The sequence below is a fragment of the Microtus pennsylvanicus genome, chromosome 9 (assembly GCF_037038515.1).
Source record: "Microtus pennsylvanicus isolate mMicPen1 chromosome 9, mMicPen1.hap1, whole genome shotgun sequence".
Classification (NCBI taxonomy): domain Eukaryota; kingdom Metazoa; phylum Chordata; class Mammalia; order Rodentia; family Cricetidae; genus Microtus; species Microtus pennsylvanicus.
The window spans coordinates 759,334-786,204 of NC_134587.1; the positions used below are offsets into that span (position 1 = coordinate 759,334).

Genomic DNA, 26,871 nt, shown 5'->3' on the forward strand with positions numbered 1-26,871 from the left:
ATTCCCCTTTTTATTTCCTCTAAGACCTGTAAGAAACAGCACCAGGGAGGGACCCGCCCTCCAGCCCTCACACCCGAGGGGGACACAGCAAGCATGTCAGTCTCTCCTGCAGGAGAGGTTGCCTGTGTGTGTGCATAGGGGGATGTGTGCACACTTGGCAGCTGGAATTTTAGGATAGACTGTTCACCGATCCCATGAGTCTTCAGAAGGCGGTACCCACAGAGGCTCCTGGGACAAATGTGGAGAAAGGGCAGCCTCCCCCCCACCACCTCTGGTTTCCTTCAGTCCAAGAAGATGGCTCAATAACACTGGAATAGACACTGCCTTCCGTTCGTAGACAGCTTGCTTTAGAGAATATTTTTAAGAGCTGTTTTTTTTTGTTTTGTTTTGTTTCCCTTTTTGCAAAGCCCTACAAAAATAGAACTCTCTTAGTATTTATAAATCCTCGGCCCCTTGGCTCCACTCACACGATGTGGGCAGAAAGCCACTGGGGCATTCCCTTTGCTTTATCACGCCTTGGTTGCTGGTCCTCTGAGTCCCTCAGCCTTAGGAGTCTATGTAGCCACCTTGGAATCATTGAGCACCTTCTGTGGATCTGGCAAACTGGCGGCATACTGTCTCTGGAGACGGGACCGGTAGTAGAAGAGGTAGGAGGGCAGAAGGAATCCCAGGAACGAGAGAATCAGGAGGCCCAGATTCACCTTCGGAGCGTGGAAAGAAGAACAAAGCCAAATTAGGACTAGCAGGGTGCATCCTCTTCAGGGACCTGCCTGAGACACCCAACATGGAGGACAGGGCAGCTATCTATACTCCAGGACCAAAAGAAATGTGGTCAGACCCAGCAGATAGGTGTGGTGACTCCTTCACCAGCACCTCAGATGGTCGGCAAAGGGGCTGAGGCGAGAACACCGATGTCTAGGGAGTGACAGTCATGCCCCACCATGCCACGCTCTCTGGAGTGGAGGAATCTATGCACCAGAAGCCTGGCTCATGCTGGCTAGTAGGATCCCACTAGAGTGTCTTTGGCATGGTCAAAGGAACCAGGGTGGATATCTAGCCAGCCTGGAGCACAGATGATTTGCCACACCCAGGACTGTGACCTTCATGAGCTCCCGTGAATCACACACTACTCCCTGACTCATGTGTGACTTTGGGCGAAGACTCTCATCTCAGCTGGGTATCCCCTTCACGGGTCTACTGTGGCAAAGACTAAGTGAGAAGAAAAAGAAAAGGCCGCCATGCTTGGCACAGCAACTCCTCAGCAAGTCGGGGGGAGGGTAACTTGTCACAGTTCTCTCAGAAGAGGGGCCCGTGGTTGGGTGCCCCACAAGCAGAAGTCAGGGTCAGGTGGGTGAGAGTTCTGCAAGGAAGGGCCTTGACAATCACAGTGGTGCCTCGGGGCCTCATACAGGAGCAGGCACCTGCTGCTGAGCCTCCCGATCCTGTTCCCAGAGTACTGAGAGAGAAGGACAGCATCGAGTCCACATGAACGGGCAGAGAGGTACCGGAGTGCAGTCCTCGGGGCTTAACTGGGCACACAACTTAACTGGGACCTAATAAAACCAAATCCTGGGGCTGGGGAAATAGAGCGGTGGAAAAAGCACTTTCAGCACATAAACGAGGATCAGAGTTCGGATCCCCCGAATGCATATACATGCTGAGTGGGATGGTGGTCCACCTCTATTCTAGTTCTCTGGAGAAAACTAGGTAACTGGATACCCACATTGCTGAGCTCTGAGTTCAACTGAGAGACCCTGCCTCAATGAATATAAGGGGCAGCGCAGTCAAGGAGTGCTCCCAGCGTCCATCTGGGGCTTCCACACACGTGTGCACACATACACTCAAGCATGAGTATGCTCATGCATGCTTACCACACACATGACAAAGCTTTTTGAAAAACGAAATAGAACAAAATCGGACTCTGGGCACCAGATCAAGAGAGAGGCTGACCAGAGACTGGGAGGATTCTGATGAACAGGCATCCTGATAAGCCCACATTAGGGATCTCCAAGGCACCTGCTGGCCGAGATGCCTGGAGGGGTTCTAGCACATTCCAGCCCCGCCCCTTCCCCAGTACTAGGAAGGGTCCCCTGAGCTCTCACCCAGAAGGGGTCTCCATGCAGAGGTCCCACCATGGCCATGAAGAGCAGCTGCTGCAGCAGAGCGAACACGGCACTGATGAGGGACTGAAGGCCTGTCAGTGTCCCGAAGTGATTGGACGGGAACCTGAGGGGGCCAGCCAAGAGTCAGAGGCAGGACCCCCTCTCAGCCCAGCACCCACCCTGCTCCCTCCCCAGACATCACTCCTTGTTGGCCAGGAAGAATGTTGCTTGAAGAATTCAAGTCTGTACCCTTGGGTCCCTACCCTCTGGGGTCTGTGTCACTTCAGAACCAGCAGGCTGAGTTCAATTACCTACTGTCTGTGTGGTCAACCTCTCTGTGCCCCACTTCCTTCACCAAGAGCAGGGAGAGGACAAGCCTCACCGGGTTTTTATGTTATTCTTTTCATAAATGTTTACTGAGCTTCTCCTACGTGAGACACTGTTCTAAGCACTGGAGAAAAGCATGAACCAGACAGATATCTTGTAGCCGTAGTGGTGGTATAAGCAAGACAAATGCATAGCGTGTTAATCCTAAGAGCTAAGCAGGGAAGCTGAATGGAGAAGTGGAGAACTGAGGGGGTCCAGGGGCTTGCAATGTAGATGAGGCGGCCAGAGACAGTCACACCAAGGACTAATAGATGTGCCCCCGGAGAAGCTGAGGAGGGAAACCTGTAAACCTTGCAGGTAGCTGGAGGAAGAGACAGACAGGAACATACTTGGGGTTTGTTTACAAGTTGGCTCTTGAAGCTGAAGCAAAGAGACAGGGAGACAGGGAAAGGAAAGTGGCAACGAGACCCTGGGCCCAGATCTTTGGGAACTTTGGCCCAACTCTGGAGCAAGAGGAGACGGGAAACCATAAGTCATGTCAAGAGTGGTGGTCCTACCTAGTGAGCCAGTTCGTGTTAAAAGGGGAGTGAGGAGGTGGGCGGTGGTGGCACATGGCTTTAATCCCAGCACTTGGGAGGGAAAGGCAGGAGCATCTCTGAGTTCGAGGCTAGCCTGGTATACAGAGCGAGATTCATGATGACCAGGGTTACACAGGGAAACCCAGTCTCAAAAACACAAAAACAAACAAAAGACAAAGCGGGGAAGGCAGCAGCTAGAGGTGATGCAGCCTTGCAATGATCCGTGCTTGAGATGAGAGTGGGCTGGAGTGTCACTGAGGCAGTCAGGGTCAGGAAAGCAGAGGCAGGATCTGTGAAGGATGGAGCCCAAGGGACGGCAAATACCCTGCAGATGAGTGTCCAGAGAGAAGACCTCAAAGGCAACTGAGAGGCACTGGCTGGGACAATTAAGGAGAGGGGCTGCCCTCTGCTGAGACGGCTACAAGGAAGTGTAGCCAAGCACCCACCCAGAACCTTCCAGGGAAAGGACACCGTGTGACATGATCCGTGCAGAGAACTCTTTCAACAGCACCTTGCAGTTGGCGTGAAGAGAGAAGGAAACCAGCATTGTTCATTGGGACGCTATAAGAAATCTCTACAAGACAGGCCCAGGGAAGGAGGCCTCAACCCAGGCTCAGGGCCAAAAAGTTCATTAGACCAGACTTTCCCCTTTTCTTTGAGAAAGACATCATAATTTTGGCATCTCTGTGAATAGATGGTGGGCTCTCTGTGTTCACTGAGCTCCCACCATGAGATACAAAGAGCTCCCATGATCACTTTCCCTCTCACAGTCGAAGAAAGGCCAAGAGAAAGACTGCTTTGGAGGAAGTTGTGGCCTTTTCGGCTCTGGCTAAGAATCCCTAACTGTTCAGGCAAAGCTCCAGAAGGCAACATGGTCCAAGTGACTTACACGGCAGCATAGAGACCTCCGCAGGCCGAGTGGAAGAAACCACGAACTACGGTGTGTAGGACAAAGGCCACCAACTGAAACCCAAGAGAGAGAGAGAGAAGACGGTCAGAAAGATCAGGGAAGAGAGGAGAGGGACACGGGCTTTGCTGGTCCACTTACACAGTTCTACCCTGACCCGACCCCCAACACAATCTTGACACAACGCCCACCAACATAATCTTGGCCCAACCTCCACCAACATAACCTTGACACAACGCCCACCAAAATAATATTGACACAACGTCCACCAACATAATCTTGACACAACCCCCACCAACATAATCTTGGCCTAACCTCCACCAACATAATATTGACCCAACCTCCACCAATATAATCTACAAGACAGGCTTCCTGGAAAACCCAGGAAGCAGACCTGGAAAGGGGATGCTTCTGGAGTGTTCAGGCCCTGGTAGAGCATCCCCACGGGGGAAGCTCTAGAAACGGAGGAGTGGAGGAAAGCAGGTACCTGCAGGTGTAGGTTGCTGATGAGGCAGATGATGCCAAAGCCCACAAGCAGAATGTTGGTCAGGGTGAAGGCGTTGATGGCATTGGTGAGCTTTTGGATCTTTCGGTAGCGTGGTCTGGTGAACTTGGTGGTAGTACCGTCCCTGAAAAGAGCAGGCAAGTCACTGGTTGCTGCCTGGAACTCCTGGAAGCTCCTTGGTACCAGCCTGGCGCCAAGCTCTGCTGGTGTGCCTGCAGAGTTCGGAAAGCAACCACAGCAGAAAACCGTTTCTCTGTCTAGAGAGATGGCTTGGTCAGTGAAGGGCTTGCCTTGCAAACATAAGAATCTGAGTTCTTATGTTTAAATCCCATTAAAAAATGGTATAGCATACACTTCAATTCTGGCACTCAGGAAGCAGAGGTAGGTGGAGCGCTGTGAATTCAAGGCCAGCCAGGTCTACATGAGTGCTAGCCTGTGTCTAAAAATAAATCTGGGTTAAGTGGTAGCACCTGAAAACTCACTCTTGGGGAGGTGGAGTAGGTGGGACCCTGGACCTCACTTGCCAGCCAGTCTAGCCTACGGGACAACCTCCAGGGAGAACCTATGCCAAAAACAAAGCCCGCATGGGCAGCACCTGAGGACCAACAGCCAAGGTTGTCCTCTGGTCTCCACGTGCAAGTGCACACTCATGCCTGCACACGCACACTTGGAAAAAAGAAAGCTATTTCTTCATAAGTGTGGTTTCCTCCCTGACTAGACAAGCAACAAATGGAGGGGGTGTAAATCTACAGGCCCACCCCCAGAATGCAGGATGTCTAGAAAGAAACCCAGGAATTGGCAGGAAGGTGGAGAAGGGATTCCCCATACCATCTTCCCCATCGGCCTGAACTGAAGCTTGGCATGACTCCCCAGAAATTTTTCAAATCTTTTTGGCATGACCAAGAGCTCTGGGCTGGCTCGGGAAGGAAGGGCAGCAGGCAGGCTGGGGTGAGCACCGGCTGCCCGTCTGTCTAGGGTGGCCTCTGCAAATGAGCCTTGGCACCTCAAGAGCAGAAGGTAAAGAGAGAAGGCTGGAGCCTAGGAAACAAAGGGAAGCCACTGGGTCCATCCTTGGGTGCTTTTCTCCTAATCCCCCCTCCCACATTCTCAGGGAAAAAAAGTCAGGAGTTCTGAGTTCAAGACCCAATTTCAGTCTTTAGCCGGCAAGATGCCCATGGTAACCCCGGGCCTTCCTCTGCAACACCAGACTCACTCTGTAACCACAGACGAGGCAGAAATGATGGCAGTTACCACTCAGACTGTATCAGAAGACACAACAGCTCTCCCCTTTCTCAGAACTCTGTCAGGAAGCCACCTTCCATACCAAAAGTGTCCCTAATTTAAGCCACATTGGAAGGCCCTGAACTTCTTGTCCAGTTATACAAGCAAACCCAGAAGCAGTTCTCCAACCCAGACACAGAAGGGTTCGGATGGCACAGCTCCGGCAGGAAGACAGAACACAACCTCATGAGAAAGCCCAGGTCAAGTCCATCACACTAGGGCATGCCCAGACTCCATACCCTCAGCGGCTGTAGGGAAGAGTCAACATTTGTTGTTTGGAGACAGGGCTGTGCATTCCACAGCCATGGACAGCTGACAGGCCAATCCTTCCTTTTCCTAGCCTTTGTTTTCAAACAGGGCCTCGCTCTATAGCTGAAGTAGGCAAAAGATGATGATGTAGGATGGCCTCAAATCATAGCAACCTCCTGTCTCAGCCTCCTGCTTGGATGTCAGGCATAAGTCACCATGCTCAGACAAGCTTAGGAATGTGAGCTTTAGGACACCGGTTCAGAAGCCTGCTGTGTGGTCTCGGGCTGGTTACTTAGTGGTACAACCCAGGTCTCAGCATCTTCATCTGCCCATGAGGGCCCATGAAGAACTCACCTGCTAGAGACTGAAATGATGCAAAGTGCCTAGCATCTTCCCAGCCCACACCTAGAGGCATCCTTATGCCAAACAGGCCAAGCCTCCTCCAGCCTGTTTCCCTATCTGCAAGATATGGAAGTGCTGTCTCGGACCTCCTGGGATGACGTGGGATGCTATATGCCTAAGCCTGGAGGAAAGGCAAGAGGCTGCCTGGGCTCCTGTGGGTCACCTGGGATCTCCGGAGGAAGCACCCTCATGCAGGGCGCCCTCGGTCGGATCATCCACACAGTCCTTGATGCGCCAATCCATGATGTAGCCAATGAGGGGGCAGGTGAGAAGACACAGCAGCTGCATGACTCCGAAGATGGAGGAGTAGAACTCAACTGGGCAAGAACAGAAGCGGGGGTCAGGACGCCAGCAGCTCAGCCCCCGACCCCCAGCGGAGGGGGACGAGGCTTAAACAGCCTCCCTCTGACCCCCAAGGAATGGGACATGGGACATCTCCCTACCTGTCTCTTCCACCTTTTGTCTTTGCTCGTTCTGCTCTGTGGGGAGAGGAAAGACGTGGTGTAGGAAAGTTGAGCCAACCGGCCCTCCAGTCCCGCCCTCCGCCCCTCCCACCGGCCCCGCCCACGCAGGCTTTCCGAAGAGCCTCACCATGCTCCCGGCCACCAGCCACAAGGAACTCCAGTATCTTGTTCATGGCAGCCATGTAGAATATGACGCGCAGCTGGGTCATGCACATGGTGACGAGGCTCCACAGAAAAATGGGGGAGCAGAGGCTCTTGCGAAAGGGAACAGACTCTGAGGAGACAGTGGGCTAGCAGTCAAGCCCCCGGACTTCCTGTTTCCCAGCTTACATGGGTCTAGCAGTGCTAAGACGGTGACTGTGGGACTCTAGAGAGGAACAAGCTTCTTGAGGGACAAAAGGTTCAGGCGCACTATCCTGCTAAGCTCTGTGACAGCCTCTGTAGAACACGGTTAGGTGACCTAAAGGCTTCCAACATCTATGAAGCAGCTGCTCTGAGCCACATATATGACAAGCTTTATTTTACCAAATCAAAATTTTCCCCTTTTTGAGACAGGCTTTCCCACATGTTGCAGGCGAGGAAACTGCTCCCCAGGCAGATAAATGGTTGGCCTGAGCTCACAGGACTGAAATAGCAGAGCAACCTGGCTTCTCTCTGTCTGTCTGTCTGTCTGTCTGTCTGTCTGTTTTTTGAAACAGGGTTTCTCTGTGTAACAGTCCCGATGCCTGGAACTCGCTTTGTAGACCAGGCTGGCCTTGAACTCACGGAGTTCCACCTGTCTCTGCCTCCCAAGTGCTGAGATTATAGGCGTGAGCCACCACCGCCTAGCTCAGTCTCCTACTCTTAATCATCCTCCTGTAAGATTGAGCAATGGGGATGATAAATCTTATGACTGGACCCATCCTGCACTATATATATGAATAGCTTGTATTGCCCATTGAGTCTTCCGGTCCTCATAACTAACCTCCCTGTTGGGTGATGGTTTCAGAAATGAAGAAGGAGAGGGTGAGGACCAATGTTGATGTCATACAAGGAAAGCAAGACTCAAGCTTGCACTCCAAGGTGCATGCTCCACCCCCAGTCAAGTCACTGAGCCCCAGAAGGAGCTAAAGTACATTTGGAAGTGAACTTCAGGTTAGTGCAGCTCTTCCTATGGCCAGCAGGGGGTGTAGGCATGCCAGACATGGAAGGCACTGTCTCAGAGCTCGGACTTGGCCGAGAGATTAAGCTCAGTAGTGAGCAGAGACTCAGCTGCCTCAACAGGTCCTGTCCTCATCCAGAGGATCCAGCAGGGTACCCCGAATCTGAATTTCCCTGGTCTCATTGAGCTTTGGCTCCCATATCTACATCTACAGAGGGTGTTGTGAAGACCAAGGAGGGATGAGGGTGCACCCTACCTGCCCCCCTAGGCTGGAAACCTGACCAGACACTCACTCTCGTGATGTTTTTCTGAAGTTCCAGAGATATCCTGGGATGAAATAAAGGCATCAGCCCCTTCCTCCAGGCTGGGGGCCTTCTGGCTCAGCCGCTGGCCCACAATGGTTACATGGGTATAAAAGCGGTCACCTGTGACCTTATGGTCCAAGGCTAGCCCAATGAGTTTGATCTTCTTCCTGCCAACAGTCAGACCAGAGCATATGAGAGCTAGTCATGCAAAGCCAAACTTCAACCGTCCCAGCCTGTCCAAGATAAACACCTCTTTATCTAGCACTGACATTCCTAGAAATAAGTTCCGAATGCTGCCCCCATCTCTTTGCTCAGAGCCTGGCTTGGACACCTGCTTATACAGATATCCAGACACCGAAAGGCAGATGAGTGTTTTCCTCTTGGTCTATTTCTATGGAGGAGGTGGCATAGCAGCTTCAGACACCGGCTCAGCCAGGTCCCATCCAAACTTCGCCTCGCCTCTTTTCAAGGCTAGAACCTTCAGCGAGTCAGTTTGTCATTAATAGTGTTAATAACAGCATTTCCAACCCACAGCCAGGACAGCGTATGGCAGATAGTCTATGGCAGATAGCAGGTCTCAGTAATATCAGCTATGTGACTATTACCTTCTGAGCTAGGTTCTGCAGCACCTCCTCCTGCTGTCTGTTAACTGAAAGGGGACTGGAAGAGGCTGGCATGCAGGCTGCCCCCACAAAAAGCAGTATGCTAAATTGGCAGCGTGGCAGCGCCTTGTTTGGGTCCATGGGACACTTAACACTAATTCAGGAGTGGGAGTGGGGCCTCCCACTCTGACCTTCTCCTCCATAGTCAGAGAAGATTACCCTTAATAACAAAGCACTTGTTGACTACCTACTATGGGCCAGCTCTACTATAAAAAAAAAAAAAACACCCGCCAGCCGGTGGATCAGATGCAGAAGCAGAGCTGGAAAGTCTGAGGCCATTTGCAAAACCAAATTTGAAGTCCAAGTGTAAGGGCAAAGCTGGTTCTATCGATAACATCCTCACTGCCCTGGCTTCAACCCTCTACTGCAGGGGGCAGGGAACAGGAATCCAAGTCTCCAACCTCCTCTCCCAGCCTCTCACGTGTAATCAACTTCCTCGGGGGCAGGAAAAGCTTCTGCGGGCCAGTTGAGAGCACAGTTCAGAAAGATAAGACAGGCCAGGCCAGACCAAGTGAACATGATGACCATGAAGGACACGCCAGCATCGTAGATCAGCTGTTGGAGAAGGACAGGCCATGGAGGGAGCCAGCTTGCTCGGGCCCCACAGAGGCAGAACCCTTGGAGGACTGGGGCCTCCAAGGTCCCTTCCATCCCATTCCTTATACCCAATGTGCAGGCGGAGAAACCAAAGCAAGAAATTGAAAGTCAGACCCAGAAAGTCCGCTGTCCCATCCCTTCCTTTACCTGAGCTCCACTAAGGGGGCGTGGAATTATCCTTACAAAGCACTGAAGGTGTCCGCCACTCCTTCAACGTGCCTGGGAAATCCCAGTGTTTGCCCATGACTCCTTAGAAATGCTCACTTTTTGAACAAAAATAATGTTTCCTATCATATGCACAGGGAAATTAATGTTCTGGGTTTAGCTAGCACATTTCCTCACGGAGAGGCAAATCAAACCTGAGAAGCCTTATCTCACGGCTCCCAGGTGCACACAGGTGCACAGGCAGTAGAGAGGTGGGGTGATCCAGAAAGTTTCTACCCCAGAACAAACAGGTTCTGCATGGGCTGGGATCTAGTTCAGATGGGACAGCCCCTCTGATAAGAGAATTGTTTCCCATTGTCTTTCCTGACAGCCCCCTACTGAGAGCTCAAGTCACTGTGTGGGAGAAACCTCCACTCTTCCTGGAATTTGGGCCTTGTGTCCTTCCTTCTGGGGGCAAGACAAAGCTTCAATAAACAGCACCCCTTAAGCACGTAGGGATAACATAGGACTCCTACGCCCATAAAACTAACAAAATAACTCAAGATCAGCTCTGATCCGGTGGAAAGGCTGCTCGGACAAACTTGACCGAGGAGCCGCCCCCCTCCCCCACACACACCCGAGCTTAAAGCTCAGACCTCCAGTTCCCAGGCCCATCAGGCGGGCCTGACCAGGATCTACTCTGGCCGACTTGCCTTGTGACCTTAGACCAAGTTACTCGGCCTCTCCAGCAGGGAGATACAGCCTAAATATCTGGCCTCCTCCATGTAAAAGCACCACTCACCCAGCCTCGTCCAATTCCGGTGTCGAGGCAAACAGACAGCTCAGGGGATGAAGGAAATGGTTCAGTGGATAAAGTCTGGGGCTCCATCATACATGTAAAGGCAGAGTGTGGCTGCACACACCTGCAACCCAGTGTGGGCTGTGGTGTGGGAACACACAGACCCCAGAGGGCTTCCTGGCCTGCTAGTCTAGCTGAAACCATAAGCTTTGTTCAGTGAGAAACTCTGTCTTAGAAAACAAGACAGAGGGGGCTGGAGAGACGGCTCAGAGGGTAAGAGCATTGCCTGCTCTTCCAAAGGTCCTGAGTTCAATTCCCAGCAACCATATGGTGGCTCACAACCATCTGTAATGGGGTCTGGTGCCCTCTTCTGGCCTGCAGGCATACATGGAAGGAATGCTGTATACATAATAAATAAATAAATAAATATTTTTTTTTAAAAAAAGAAGAAAACAAGACAGAGAGCGACAGGAGACCCCATATCAACCTCTAGCTGCCACATGAGCAAGCATGAGTTAGTTCAACTGTAACACACACACGTGCACACACGCACAGACACACACTCACACACAGACGCGTGCACACACGCACAGGCGTGCACACGTGTGCGCGCACACACAAGCACACACGTACAGACATGCATAAGTGCACACACACACACAAACTCGCACACACACGCTCGTGCACACACGCACAGACACGCGCTCACACACACAGACGTGCACACACACATGTACAGGTGTATGCGCGCACGCACACACAGACGTGCACACACACGTACAGATGTGCACACACACACACATACACACACACATGCACGTACGCACAGTGAAAGAAGGAAAATGACAGCCCAGCCCTACCAAAGGTTCCATACCTTGATTCCAGGGAACGTGATGGCTGAAGACGCATAGGAACCAATCATGAGGGCCATGAATGTGGATCGCAAGTTCCCGAACATGTTGGGCAGCTGAGGGAGAGGGGCAACTCTGTGAGCTGGTGATATGCTAATATCATGCCAGGCTCCCCTGTGTTAGCGTCTTAGCACTCCACAGAAAAGCTCGGGGCTCCAGTCTGGCATTTCTCAAGGAGCGCTCCAGGAAGGGCGGCCCCAGAAGACCTACAGAAAAGTCCTTGGGCACCTAAAAGCGGTCCAGAAATATCCCTAGAGAGAAGTTTTAACTTTGTCTCTTCCTAGAATTCTTCCTAGAATTGCCCAGGGTTTTTATTCAGGGGACCCCTTTATTCAGTGACCCCTGGATAACCCCCAAGAGCAGGTAAGAAGAAACCCTGATCTAGGGCAGGAGAGCTCACTGAGCTCAATTCTCAACATGCACACAGAGTGGCTCACAACTGTCCATAATTCCGGTTCCAGAGATCTGATAGCCTCTTCTGGCCTCTGCAGGTCACTAGGTATGTATATTGCATGCACTGACATGCATGTAGACAAAACATATATGTACATAAACAAATACGTTTTTTTTCTTTTTTTTTCTTTTGTTTATTGATAAAAGGAGAATAAAGAAAAGAAAGAAAAAAAAACAAATTTCCACCTCCTCCCAGCCTCCCATTTCCCTCCCCCTCCTCCCATTCTTCTCCCCCTCCTCCCACCCCACAAATAAGTTTTTTTAAAAGAAACACTGATGTAAGCCGACTCGTTTCTAACACGAGAAAACTGAAGCTGTGAAGTGAAGAAGACTCAAGTTCAGCTGGCCCCATGGAGGCTGTGTCTGTGGATGACCCTATCACACAAAGATGACCTATAATCCTCTCTTGGGTCTTGGGGCCCGAATACCACAGCCTGCAGGCTCTGCTTAGCCAGGATAAATCATGGAAAGACCAGGAACGCAAGGATGAATTGGTGGGAGCTCTGGTGTCCTAGAACACCCACTAGTAATGAATTAATTGATGGTGATATGTTCTGCTCACTAACAGTGTGCCAGGCCCTCCAAGAAAGGGAAGGCGAAGTCCTCAAGATCATCTGTATCCTCCTTTCTTAATCCCACTGACTTCCAGGGTTAGGAGACAACATAGCTGGATGGGACCTTAGATGTCATACAGAGGTCACAAGAACAACGTCTCAGTCAAGGAAACCCAAACAGCGATGGGAAGTAAAATATTTAAACAGAGAAAGGAGTTATCCTCAATCCCAAGAGAATAAAGTAAGGGGAGGCCAAGCAACTCCCATTAGAGCAGAGGTTTCCCTAGCGCCCTCTCTCTGCCATGCTCCCTGCAAGGGAAAGATGCTAGGACTTAGATCCCTGTCCCTCGAAGAGGTTCAGCCTCAGTCTAGCTAACCAAAGGCTCACCCAGGAGGTAGCTGATTGGCCAATTTGCCTTAGTTAGCGCCTACTGCTGGTCTGAAACAGCAACAGGTCAGGGTCAGGGCAACAAGCGGAGGGGCGGGGTGTGGCAGGCGCCAGGCCATACCATTGGCTGGAGATGAGGGGATGACCGGAAGAGGAGCGCAGACTGGCTGGCCCTCCAATCCCCTCCACAACCCAGGGCAGGGTCCAGGTCAAACCTCCGGCTCCAGCCCCAGAAGAGACTTAGAGACCGGAGTCAATTTGCACAGCGGGAAGGGGTTGCTGCACAGAGGGTGGATCGGAAGGGATCAGCTTCCTTGAAAGTTGTGAAATGTGTCCCCAGCTGCAGTTAAAAGCAGCTGCTGGGATGAGAAATTGGGCCAAAACATCCAGTTTGGCCGCATCAGAGATAAACAACCAGAAACGGCCCAACGGGACCTCTCCTTTCTCACCGCCACCCTGCTAAACTTTTAACCCGTATATCCACAGACATCCACAAATAAATACGGTAAAACAAACTCACACAGATACGTGATAGGCGGGGTCACACGAAAGCGGGTCAAAACTAGTTAACTATTTGTAAATTCATACGAGTACAACCTCGCACATGCCTGTTTCCTCTCAAGCTCTCTCACAACATTCCCCAGAATGTGGCAAAAGGTCCACGCGGCTAAGTTGCTCCTTCAACCTCGCGACCACTTGACCCAGCTGAGTTTTCTTCCTAGTAGTTATGACGGTTGACGTGATTTATTAGTGTGCTTGCTTATTCTGTTCCACCCCTCCCTAAGCCCCATATGGAAGCTTCTGGGAGATGAGGACATAGTCCTGTTTGTACTGTAGACTCTGTGCAGGAACAGAGCTCGACCAACGCTCACGGGCTCAGTACACACACAGAGCCTCACCCACACACAGCTCTGTGCCTCCCGTTAGCTCCCCACCTGCACGGTTTGACACGCAGGCACTTGATCTGGCTACTAGTCATCCTCTCGGCAGATTCTACAGTTATTTTTATTTACGCATATGCGTGTATCTGTGTGTGCGCCATGTGTGTGGTCCCCTTGGAGACCAGAAGAGGGTTGTCAGTTTCTCTGGTGCTCGACTTAAAGGCAGTTGGGAGCTGCTGCAGGACTTAGGGAGGGCTGGCAACCAAACTCTGGTCCTTTGCAAGAACAGCAAATGGTCTTAACTGCCAATCAGCCTCTCCAGCCACCCTTCACTCACATCTAACCCCGCCCACTCCCAGGTGCCTGGATGGCTGCCCGGACGTGTCCGTCATACTCACAGTGAGTGAGGTAAACGTTAGGCAGATGCCAGCAAACCCATTCAGGGATAGTGCCAGGAATATCAACGGAGACAGGACTGGGAAGAGAGAGAGAGAGAAGGACGGATGAGGGCATTTGTGGAGCCATGGCGTCAAAGCCCACCTTGATCCCCACCCATTCTAGAGAGAACAGACGGCTCACCGTTAGTGTCCCGAGAGGCCAAGGCCATAAGGGTGCAGGATGCGGCAAAGCAGGCACTGCAAGGGCACAGAAAAGTGCGGTATAATTTATTAGCCTCCCATCCCCTGCATCATCTTTCTGGCCCGGCATCGCCCCACAATCCAGCCACCTCACCTGCCCACCAAGCGCAGGGGCCGGGGCCCAAAACGGTCCATGAGAATCCCCAGAGGCAGTGTGGTAGCACTTAGCAGGAAGGAGCCAATGGTGAAACCCAGATTGAGCATCTTGTCCTGCTGGTCACAGCTCGGCCACTGGTGCGGTTCATCTTGGGTGGTGTTGGTCCTGTTCTCGGCTGCGGGGGTGGGGGGATGGGAGGGCTCAGCTTGCTCAACAGAAACAGGAAAACAGCCTGGCCCAGGGGTCCTGCCTACCGATTGAAGCCTTGGCCTGAACTAACCAGGGGTTCCTAGAGTTAATGCCAAGTCCCACATGCTCTGTCTGGGATGGGAAAAGAGCCCAAGAGTGAGAGCAGTTTAGCATCTGGCCTAGAGAGAACCACACACATTCTCTTTTTTTTTTGTTTTGTTTTTGTTTTTCGAGACAGGGTTTCTTTGTGGCTTTGGAGCCTGTCCTGGAACTAGCTCTGTAGACCAGGCTGGTCTTGAATTCCCAGAGATCCGCCTGCCTCTGCCTCCCGAGTGCTGGGATTAAAGGCGTGTGCCACCATCACCCGGCCCCACACACATTCTCAATCCGAGGCTTCAACAAGCTCAACTGAGAACGTGGACAGCAAAATGTGTACCAGGTTGTGATGTCGCTTGGGAGCACCAGTGGAGAACACCCCAAATGAGAAGGCAAAATCAGGGGCTCGTTCTCTAATGCACGTAACAGGAATGCACATAAAAAGTAGGGAAGCCTCAATAAGTGATATTGATAGCAACAGCTAGTCCTGTTTCGGATTCAGTATTCAGCATTTACTATCTAGCATTAAACTGTGTTCCAGGCACTGCTCTGCACAGATCCTGTGAGTCACAACAACCTTCCAAGGGTCCATGAATAAAACATTCCATCCCCCACATGATGAGACCAAAGTGCGACATTTGGGGCCCTTCAGCTGTGAGCTTGGGAACTGGGACAAGGTAAAGCAAAGAGCCAGGAGCGGGGACAGAGGGTGACTTGACTTAACTCTGTGCATTGAGCCATGAGGTGGCTGGCTACCTCCAAACTGTTTCTGGGTTGTGCTGCCAGGGGAAAACAGGGCATTACCTAGGAGACAGGCCAAACAGGATCTCCATTCCCACTGCCCACCTGACTCCCTCCGTGGATGCCTCAGGCTCCTTGTCTATTAACAAGGGCAGAGAACAAGCAGCCTCAGCTGGAGACAAGGGAGAGAGTTTCTGCACAGTTCCTGGCCCAGGGGAAAGGACTGAGGCCCATTCCAGAGCTCCAGAAATAGCTGACAATAAGGTTGAACACAGACCCACCGGATCACACCCTGAGACTGGAAGTTCTGCAAAGGTTTGAGACAGGGAATGAATGGATGCTGTTTAGAGGGGAGGAGGGCTGTTTGTAGTGACCCATGAATGTAATCCCAGCCCTGAGGAGGGTGAAGCAGGAGGATAGCCCTGCAGTCAGCCTGAGCTACATAGTGAGTTCCAGACCAGCCTAAGCTATGTGTGAGATTTTTCTGAGAGAGAGAGAGAGAGAGAGAGAGAGAGAGAGAGAGAGAGAGAGAATCATTAACTAAAAATACAAACGTGTGGTGAGCTCTGTGAAGGGACAGGGCTGTACCTGGGTGCTGGGAAAGAGGGTGGCCCTTGACCCCGACTTCAAGTAACCTTGAGCTGTCAAAGGACCTACAGGTAGCAGTAGGTAATGAGATCTGTGTGTTAGCATAGAAAGAACATAAAGATGGGTCAGATCTGAAGAGCAGGCTACCAGGAAAGGAACTGCCTTGGGCAGTACCAACTACCTTGGGAGGCTAGGGCCAGGGCTAGGACACCTGGAGAAAGGACTTAGGGGTTCGACCACTCAGCCTTTGAGGTTCACGCTAACCTCCTTCCTTCGCTATCTTTGTGAATGCCACCCACTTCTCCACTGGGTTTGTCCACGTGGGTGTATTCTGATTACTCCACAGCACTGTGTTGGGGCAGAAGGAGAAGTCAGACCAAAGGCCACAAACGGGTGACCACCCCGATTCTCTCACTACCCATGTTTTGGTAGACCACCAGTAACTTGGGTTGAGCATCACGTTAAAAAGAAATCCAGATTTCTAGTTCTTAGGAATTTGGGAACCTCAGCTGGACATGGTGGGATGCAACCACAGTCCTGGCTTCTTGGGAGGCTGAGGCAAGATCGCTGGAGCCCAGGAGTTCTGGGCCAATCTGAGCAATATAGTAAAAAGAGAGGATGAAAGAGAGAGGAGGAAGGGAGAGAAAGCCAGAAAGATCTAGCTGTTTCTGGCCTCCTCTTCCACCAGGACTGTTCTCTTTTGAACAGGTTTATGTCTGTCTCACAGCTCCTGGATGCTAGCTAGCTACCTCACACCTGCCCTGCTGGCCTCATTTATAACCATCCTCCTGCCCTTACATGGCAGCTGAATCCGTAGCCCCTGAGTTAGATAATTTCACCATCAAATGACAAGTCTCCTCTCAGGTAATTCCACGAGTTTGCATCCTCCCATGTAATCCCACGCGTTCGCAGAAAACACCTACTTTGTGCCAGGCCAAAACTCTATCTTTACCACAACCCTAAAAAGTTAATACAGAGGTCTGTATGCAGATGATGAGGCTCCCGGAAGCAAAAGTACTCAGCCACCCAGCGGCCTACAGTGACCCAGAGCCAGCAGCACAGATTCGTCACACCACCATGCCAGCTGTCCCAGAGGCCAGCTTGGAATCTTTCCCAAGTATCTTCTAATGCCAGTGAATACGTGTACCCCGCTCCAGGTACCCAGCCCAGCAGGCTGCTGACGGCTGCTCAAGGCCCGCTAAGATGTAATTTTTTTTCTGCTGTAATCAGTCAGCTTCTTGGGAGTTCAATATGAGCTGGCTCCTGAAACCCAATCACTCTGAGTGACTGGTTAAAGAACTTGCGTCCAGGAGACGCACAGCAGAATAAGTCCGGCATCCAGCTGCCCCATTTTCACAGACGGATAACGCCTGAGAGGAGGAAAGTGAAGGCACCCAGTGAGCGAGTGAGGCTGCTGGGTTGACAACCAAGGGAAAGGAGTCTCCACCTCTATGCTCCAGCTCTTGTTTGCTCCTTGTTAGCTGGGTGACCTACGCACAACACAGTTGGCCGTGCACGCAACAGGGCCTTTCAAATTGGGGTTAGGTAGTATGTGGAATGAATTCTGAGGTTCCAGTTATTAGTTACTTGTGCATTAGAAACATGCATGAATATATGTATTTCTCAGGACTATATATACATATGTGTGTGTATACAACATCAAACCAAAGGTTATATCACACTTTAAATAACAGTAACTAAGGCACACAGGAACTCCAAAGGGGGTTTGTAAATAAATGATCATGTCTGAGAGACCCTGGGAAATAGATCATGGGTAAGCATGCACCTCTAATGAAGTTCTGGCCTCACTAGCTATGCTGTTGAAATCCTCTGAGCCCCCACCTCTGAAATGGGGACAATGACCCGAGACCCCTGGATCTGAGGATGGGCTGAGGACCGTACATGCAGAGCAAACTGAAAATGATTTTCCCTGTCTCCTAATCCATGTTTGCCTCCTTATGTTATTTTCCTGCTGGTATTGGACAAAGTTCTAGCTGGTTAAGTCTTGTCTATGGCACTGGGAACGTGATGTTGGAGTCTCAAGGACTGTGCTCCGTTAGAGATAAGAAGTTTAAAGACAGGCCTGATGCTAAGTGAAGTAAAAGGAGTGGTCCCCTCAGAGTGAGACCCCACCCAGCTAGTCCTGCAGCCTGTGAAAGGAAAAGACCTGAGGGGCCTGACGCCCAAAAAGCACCAAGGAGTCAAAGCCACCGAATGCAAATGTAATTTAAGGAGGGGGCCGGGTTCCAGCACCAGCAGAGTTTGGCAGCCTCAAGTCCAGGGTTCAAGGATAGTGGTAAATACTTCGCTGAATCATTCTCTTTTGTTAAGGAAAGTCACTGAGCCCCAGCGCGTGCTAGGAAGTCTCTACCTGGAGGCCCAGAGAGAGCATTTCATGAAAGCTACAAAAGGGAAGCCTGGCTGCACTGGAGACCCCAAGCTGTTGGAGATTCCCGAGCCATGGATGGGATGTCTGCCAAGGAAAGCTGCCAACAGGGAGTGGAACCAGCCCAAGACAGAGAAGCAGGATACAGTCAACAAAGAGGGAAGATGGCGGGAGATCGGAAGAGCCCTGTGTAAGCCGCATGAGGTTATAGGATTTGGAGTTTGCCCTGCCGGGTTTCAGTCTCACTCTGGTCCAGTATCTCCTCACCATGCCCCTTGCCTCCTTTTGGGAATGGCAATAAGTATTCTGTGCCATTGCGTGTGGAAGTTTACAGGGGTTTGAGTTTACAGGGGTTACAGGTAAGAGACTGCCTTGAATCTCAGAAGAGACTTTAAATGTCGAGACTGTTATAGACCACGAGGACTTCTGAAGTTGGACTGAATGCATTTTGTATTATGATGCGGCCCTAAGTCAAGGGAGCAAGCAGCGGAATGCGGTGGTTTGAATGGGAATGGTATTTGGATATTTGCTTCCCTGTAGGTAGATCAGTTTGGGAAGGGTTAGGAGGTGGGTAACTTGGGGTGAACTTAGAGGTTTCAAAAACTCCAGCCAGACTTAGCCTGTCTCTCTCTGCCTCCTGCTTGTGGGTCAGATGTGAGCTCTCAGCTACTGCTCCAATGCCCTGCCTGCCTGCTGCCGGACTCCCCGCCATAATGGCCATGGATTCGCCCTCTTAAACTATAAGCAGGTCCCCAATTAAGGGCTTTCTTTTGTAAGTTACCTTGGTTACGGTGTCTCTTTATAACAATAGAACAGCAACTAAGCCAGCTGGACACGATCGTCAGCTATTGGTGGTTGGGACATACAAGCTATTTCATGAGGCTCTGTAATGAAGTTCTTTGTTCAGAGCGGAAGTGAATCCTCACACACCTAGAGGTATTAAGAGCGGAGCCCACAGCTGAGCACTTGCTAGGGCGCACCCCTTGTTCTCTTCCTTACCAGCTGGGTGACCTTAGGTGAATTGCTTAGCATCCCCCAGGTGCAGGTTTCTCTCCCCAAAATGGGGTTTACAATGAGATCTGAAGACCTAACGGAGAGTAAATATTTAATGGCTGCAGCGCTGTTTTGTTTTGTTATTAGTGTGTCATGAACTGAGATGGCCCTGACTAAATTTTAAGTAACCGTCCCCATTAGCTCCCACCCCAGAGATTGGGGGGAAGGTCCCCAAAACATACAGTGTGACCAAGAAACCCCAAAGCCTGTACTAATATCAACCTCAGTTATGAGCTTGGCATTTGCTGAGTTCTTCAACTGTTTGTTAAAGGGCACCTTTTGAGTCGCGTGTTATTCTGCGGCAAGAAAAACAGCAGTTGTGCAGGTGGGGGCCATTACAGAAAATCACGATCAATGAAAACGCAGAAAACAAGCAGCCATGTGCTGCCTCATTTACATCCACCTCACAACCCCTATGCCTAAGGCTCAAGGATCATAATGGGAGCGGGGACAGAGGATTGCAAAAGCCAGAAGAGGAGGAGGATTGCAGAGAGTCTGCATCTCCTAGAGAGGTCAGTGAGGACTCACGATGGGTGAGGCACCAGGAAGCAGAAAGGGGTGCTTCTGATCAGACAGCAGGAGCAAGACAGAACGGAGGTACGCGCCATCCCATCCACCAGCCTGCAGAGCCCCTGAAACGAGGAGCTGGGGAGAGGCGCTGTCTGCTGCTTTCTAAAAAGGAACAAACCCGCTCTGGGAGAAAATGACAAGCGTTCACTTAGTTTACCACAAACAACCAGCCTCAACCACACACCCGCCTTTGAGCAACTCAAAACATCATGTCGGTACCTCATAAGATCAAGGATCTAAACGCAAGAGCCCAAACCACAAAACTAAGAAAACACAGGTGCAGATTTTTGTGACCTTAAATTGAGTCAACAGTTTCTTAAACAGGATGGAGTAGCAGAATAAAAAAAATAGGCAAATAGGATTTTAACAACATTCGAAACAGATACACATACGCAAAAAGAAAAACACCAACGTTTAAAAAGAAAAAAGAAAGAAGTAAAAGAAAACTACAAAAACGACTGAGATATATAAAGAACTCGTACACTTCAATAAGGGAAAGACAGGACGAGGAAGACAGCTCAGCAGCTCAGTGCTTAGCACACGTAAGGCCCAGAGCCCAAGCTCTAGAAAATAAACAAGCAAATAACACTACTTAGAAACAACCACTATTGGGGATGTGGAGCGACTGGAACCCCTCATACGCTGCTGGTGAGAATTTAAAACATGGGACTCATTTCGAAACACATTAAGGTCACCTTCATAACCCAGTGAGTCACTCCAAAATAAATACATAGGCACAGGAGGATTAGCCTTCACAACCCAAAAAGTGAAAATAGCCCAGGTGCTTATCAGCTAATAAAGAAAAGTCATCAGTACACATGATGGAGAGTTAGCTATAATTTTAAAAAAAAGAGCTTAGCTTGTATGTGGACAAAGGGTGAACCAAGAAGATGTTAGGCAAAGTGAAAGAAACCAGCCACAAAGACAAGATTCCATTTATAGGAAATGTTCCGAATAGGTATAGCTGGTATTCGTCACAGCCAACCTACAACAGAAAGCAGACAAGTGGTTGCCTGGAGAGAAAACAGGGGGGCTGGTGCTGCTAATGGGTAAAGGGTTGATAACGTAAATGCTCTAAATTATGGGGTGACTATGTGAGACCGAATACACTAGAACCTATTGTATTGTATGTTTTGGTTTGGTTTTTAGAGACAGGGTTTCTCTGTGTAGCTTTGGTTGCCTTGGAACTCACTATGTAGACCAGGCTGGCCTCAGACTTAGAGATTGGTCTGCCCCTGCCTCCCGAGTGCTGGGGTTAAAGGCATGCATTACCACCATCTGGCTTATATTGTATGTCTTAAATGAGGGATTTAGATATAATTGTAGGCCCTTAAAAGTCTTGGGAGTGGTAGAAATGTAAATATTGGCTGTTGTAATGAATACTGGAATGTATCAATATGTCAAACATCACCAAAAATGTACAAGGTAATTTTTCAGTAGAGTGAAACCCTACTACCTCCAGGTGCAGAAGTCAGGAAGAAGCCACTGCATGGGTTATAGCAGACATCAAGGCCACCAGGCAATAAAAGAAAGGTTCTCTTTAGTCTCCAGGAAAAACTCAGAGGGATTTGAGTTTGTGGGGTGGTCCTCCATTTCTAAGGTCCCCTCTCACTGGGTCGTCTCAACCCTCCCAGAATGCCTATCATCCCACCTCAGTCTTCCTACTGACTTCCTAGGCTGATGCTAACTCCCTCATCTCCAGTCCCAGCCCTTGGTAACTGGGGCCAACCACAGGGGCAGGGTGCCATACTTGGGTGCAACCCATTGCTTCCTTAGAGATAATTTTGGCAGGGGTGGGGCAGCCTCCACGGTATAGCTGGTGCTGCAAATAAGAACAGATATCACGACCTTCCCACCTCCACCCTCGAGGAGATGGCTTTCAGACCTTCCCCACTCTCCATATAAGCTATGCGGCAAGGGTTGAGCTGAGGAAGCCAGAAGGACGTTTACAGTTGCCAAGTATTGTTGAGTCTCGCGGACATCCAACGGGCAGATATTACTAATGTCCCTAGGTAATGGATGCTCAATTTGTAAGGGACTCACTGGTTAAATGAGGTGGAAGCTGGGATCGAAATCCCTTCCATGCTTGCTCTACAACATGGCGGAGGCGGGAAAAGGGACAGAGGGAGACACACCAAACCGCACCCCCACACAGCTCCTTTGCTGAGGACAGCACTCTCCTATCCGGGAAAGAAAAATATCCACAAATATCCACCGAGTCCTAGCCACCAAGTTAGGAGCCCCGCCCCACCCCCCACCTCCCGGATGCAGGCAGTAGGGCTTTGGCTGCAGTTACTGTTCTCAAAGAGTTTAGGATTCCCACTCCACGAGACCAAGTTGATTTACTAGAAAACCAGAAATCCACCACCGATATCCCTTCTAGAGGAAACAGAGCTGTTAACTGTATGCAAATGAGTGATTTGTTAAACTCGGGACTCCAAGGTCCTGAAAAGGCCAAGAGTGCAGGCCCTTCATACTCCCGTTTGTGTGCCTCTGCTTGGTCTCATAAGAACTCTCTTATGTGTTGGTGATGTCGCTCAATGCTTGCTAGCATGCAAAAGACCTGGGTTTAACTCTTACCCACGTAGGTACAGCACTTCAAAGAATCTACATACTACTCTAGAGACTGGAGGTTGTCAAAGGCAGTCTAGGGACTTGGATGACCAGCAGGACACCGGCATTCAGGGACCACTGAATCAAAGAATCCTAACGGAGTGGGCACATGAAGTTGGAAGAAGTCAAGAAGTGAGGCTGTCCAATTCCTATTTGCCCAGAGTTCCAGTCTTGGGCAGCACTGCTTTGTCTACGCCTGACCACCTGTCCTTGTTTTCCAACTTCCTACCTCCTCTCTTCTACCGTTCCTCGCGGTCCTCACCCCCAATCCCAAACCCTTCTCAGATATACCTGGGCACAGACTGGAATAGAAGCCTTCCTTCTTGAGCATGATCAGCAGGGAGGCCCAGCCCAGGAGCACCGCGGAGAAGAAGAGATTCTCCAGCACAGCGGTGCAAGCCATCCACCAGCGCCTGCCGTACGCCTGCTTCAGCGTGGGGGCCATGGTGGCCGAAACTCTGCAGAGAAACAGAGCGCTGAGAGAAGAAGGGCTTCCTAGCGGCCCTTGAGAAGGGTACTCCATCATGGTGGCTCCCGAGACCCCCGGAGCCAACCCGAGATGGAGCCCTCATGGGGGTCCCATAGAGCCCGGTGCTGCGGAGCTGGCTCCGCGCGCTCTGGCAGTGCCAGGGGCGAACGCGCCACTGGCCCGCAGGGCACTATCAGGAACTAGAAAGAGCGAAGCAACTTCCTGGCGCGCTGCCGGGCTCATCTACCCGGGCCAGAGCGCACAGAGCCCGCTCCTGGAGCCAAACCCCAAGTTCCCAAAGTCTTCCAAAGTCAGCAAGGGGCGGACCGTGCTCTGTAGCCACCGCTGACCCACGCCTAGCCAGCCTCTGGCGCCAGATTGAACTCTCAGAAGCGGGCAGGAGGCGGAAAGGGAAGTCTGGGGCTAGCCCGAGACCCTCTCTTCTTGTTACGCCTTTCATTCTACTCCTCCTCTTCAGGGCCCGGGTAGAAAAACTCCTCCCGCTCGCCACAGCCGGCGCTCGTGTCCCTCCGGTCTCCTGGGCCAACCCCAAAGCTGCCACGTGGAGGGAGACCCTGGGCGGGCCCCGTGGCGCCCCCGCGCGCCCCTCACTCCGCCGCGCGCCTGGGAACCCGCCAGCCCTTCGGTCCCGGGGAGAGGGCTGCGGCTCCGGCAGGAAATCCTGTGCCTGCAGACTTTATAAGGACAGTGGCGGAGAGTGGGATGGCTGGCGGGCGGGTGTGTTTACCAAAGGGAACGTAGAAATCGGAGTTCGCCCGGGCCGCGGTCGCCACCGCCAACAAGGGAGGCGAGACCCAGGCACGCGGAGAGAGGGCACACAGGGAACAGCAAGCTAGAAAGACGAAGGGGAAGGAGACGCTAGCCCCTTCTCCAGAGGGTGGTCAAGCTTCTCATCTGTAAAATGGGGCTTTCGATTCAGTGATTCCCGGAGGTCCCTTCCCAAAGTGACAACTGTGGCTCTAAACAGAGTGGACTAGAAGAATGGAGGGATCGGAGAGAGGGGACAATATGCCCAGTGTCTCAGGTAACGGGCGCTTCGAGGGGACCTGCAAATGTGGCTGGGTAACTTTGAGCTGCACCAACTGCTCACCTGTCCCCGGCAAACTTGCCTTCCGCAGCCGCTGACACCCGGTGTAACGCAGAGCCTCCGCGGCGCTCCCACACTCCGGATCGCCGGAGACCCAGGATCCCAATGCCAAGTCGCATCCACGCGGGGGTCTTCCGGGCGTGCCAGACCCAGCGGGCCTCGGAGCCTGCCGATCTCTCCTCGTCTGCGCCCTCGAAAGAGGCGGTAGACCTGGGAACCGTCCGGGCGCCACAGAGCCGGGAAGCCGGGAAGCCGGGGCATGGACTACCGATCGGCCGAGTTGATTGTTGTATTTACAGGCGTCCAGAGCGGCGCCCCAAGGTGGGGGCGGGGGTTCCCTTCCCTTCCCCTCCCCTTAGGTCGAGTTTCACTCACACGTGACTCGCCTGTTGGTCCCCAGATACTCTTCTTACCCAATTAGACCGGGGCGCCTAAATTTCCACTCTCGACCCCCGCACCATCTCTGTTGACCCCTTGAACTAACGTTTGACAGCATTCTCTGTATCTTTGTTCAAAACAACCCAATATTTGACTGGAGTTAGTCTGGATGCTGGGAAAGGCTTGGATGGGGTTTTGAACTGTGAAATTAAGAGGAGTGTTTTCTTCTGAGAGTTTATATGCTTCAATTTCGAGTCTGCATTTTGAAAACTGACTAACTTGGGATACTCTGGGCCACTTAACCTCTCGGAGCTCAGTTTCCTTCGCTACACAGTGGGATGGCAGTAGAATTTGCCTGCCTGTCGAGAGGAGCTGGAATCAGGATGCCACTGTAACGCTGGGTACACCTGAGCGCAGTTTTAATTGTTGCGACTGTTGTCCTTGTTATTTCCCAAGACTCAATGGTCAGGCACTTCTGGTCGACAAGTGATTGATTTTGGTAAATCGTTCATCCCCACCTGGCCTCAAGTTCCTCGTCTGTAAAACAGGGAAGGTATTCAGTACCTACGAGGACAATGGTGCAGATTAAGGAAACAGTTGTGCTGAAGGAGAGTGCAGATGCGGGTCAATTCAGCGCATTAAGTGTACAAAACGAGGCGGTGGTGGCGCACACCTTTAATCCCTGAACTTGGGAGGCAGAAGTCTCTGAGTTCCTGGTCAGACAGCCTGCTCTACAGAGCCAGTTTCAGGATGGCCAAGACTATGTAGAGAAACCCTGTCTCCGGAAAAGAAAGAGAGAGAGAGAGAGAGAGAGAGAGAGAGAGAGAGAGAGAGAGAGAGAGAGAGAGAGAGAGAGAGAGAGAGAGAGAGAGGAGAAACTGTAGGGCTGGGGACATGGCTCACTTGGTACAGTGCTTGCTTAGTATGCCTGAGCCTCGAGGGTCTATCCAAAGTCTCTAATCCTAACAAAGGAGATGTGGAGGTGGAAGGGGTCAGAAGTTCAAGGTCATCTTCAAACTGCTGGTTAGAGGCCAGCCTGGGTTACCAGCCTGGGTTATGTGGAATCCTGACTCAAAACACAAACAAGTGAAGACTGCTGTGGTTATTATTCACAGAGCTCCGAAGGAGCTTGAAAAACTGCTGAGTTCCACAAAGGTAGGTGATGGGGAGTCCCTGAATCCCTGAGCAGCTGGTCCGCAGCACCAAGAGAGGAGCTAACATCCCAAGCTACTACGATAGGCTGGGCACTTTCCAAACGAAAGTTACTAACTGTTCAGCTCATCCCAGTGTACTTCAAACCTCACAAGTTTTCACACAGAGAGTAGGCAAGGTTTGCAGCTAGACCGCAGTGGTTGGAGGCAGGCCTGGCTGGCTGGTACTTTTTTCTGATGTTTTCATTCCCGCGAGCCAGGTGAAGGAACAGCTAAGCAAAAGCTTGGCAGCCGAAAGGCACGGGGAGTTCTCTGGCAACAGCACATGGCGGCTTTGATGGTGATTTTACTTCTTAAAATGCCTTGCTGGCTGCAGGGTGGGAAGTATGGCTGAGCAGTAGAGCTCTTGTGTATGCATGTGTTTCAGTCCAGAAAGACGCACGTGCGCACACACACATATACACATATGCACACATGTGCACACACACACGTGGACACACATACACACACATGCACACACACATATACACACATGCACACATGTGCACGCACACACGTGGACACACACACATACACACACGTGTGCACACACATATACACACGTGCAAACGCATGCGCGCGCATGTGGACACACACATACACATGTGCGCACACGTGGACACGGACATACACATATGCACACGTCCACACATGTGCACGCACACACGTGGACACACACGTGCACACGCATGCACGCGCACACGTGGACACACACATATACACGTGTGCACGCATACATGTGGACATACACACATATGCACACGTGTGCACACACACATGTGGACACACACATATACACACATGCACACGTGTGCACGCACACATGTGGACACACACGTGCACACACATGTGCTCACATGTGTGGACACACATATACACATGTGCACACGCGTGCACGCACACACGTGGACACACAATACACATATGCACACGTGTGTGCGCGCACACGTGGACACACACATGCACACATGTGGACACACGCACATATGCACACGTGCGCGTGTGCTCACACACATGTGGACACACATATACACATATGCGCACACACATGGACACACATGTGGACACACACATATACACACGTGCACACGCATGCACGCACACA

The 26,871-nt window shown here is 51.3% G+C and overlaps 1 protein-coding gene across 2 annotated transcripts; it reads right to left on the reverse strand.

The window, feature by feature from the left end:
* Slc43a1 (solute carrier family 43 member 1) lies at positions 1-24,329 on the reverse strand. 2 transcript variants are annotated; one of them, XM_075984683.1, is made up of 15 exons: positions 24,202-24,329; positions 22,913-23,079; positions 14,383-14,560; positions 14,230-14,285; positions 14,049-14,125; positions 11,338-11,430; positions 9,345-9,478; positions 8,250-8,428; positions 6,943-7,089; positions 6,795-6,830; positions 6,515-6,668; positions 4,402-4,543; positions 3,897-3,970; positions 2,103-2,226; positions 1-701 (listed from the first exon to the last, which is right to left on the reverse strand). In XM_075984683.1, the coding sequence occupies exons 1-15, from the start codon at positions 24,315-24,317 to the stop codon at positions 555-557; spliced, it is 1,824 nt and encodes a 607-aa protein (XP_075840798.1). In that variant the 5' UTR covers positions 24,318-24,329; the 3' UTR covers positions 1-554. The 2 variants fall into 2 exon arrangements, with proteins under 2 accessions (XP_075840798.1, XP_075840799.1); XM_075984684.1 differs by lacking the exon at positions 24,202-24,329 and adding an exon at positions 23,418-23,579.
* Positions 24,330-26,871: the final 2,542 nt, after the last annotated feature.

Bases quoted from the DNA above. Each gene is read 5' to 3' on its own strand.
- Slc43a1 (XM_075984683.1), bottom strand. From the start codon at position 24,317: ATGCGACTTGGCATTGGGATCCTGGGTCTCCGGCGATCCGGAGTGTGG. The intron at 4,544-6,514 runs GTGACCCACAGG...TGCTCTTTTCAG, and splicing joins GCTTCCTCCGGAGATCCCAG to GGACGGTACTACCACCAAGT. The intron at 702-2,102 runs GTGAGAGCTCAG...CACGCTCCGAAG, and splicing joins TGCATGGAGACCCCTTCTGG to GTGAATCTGGGCCTCCTGAT.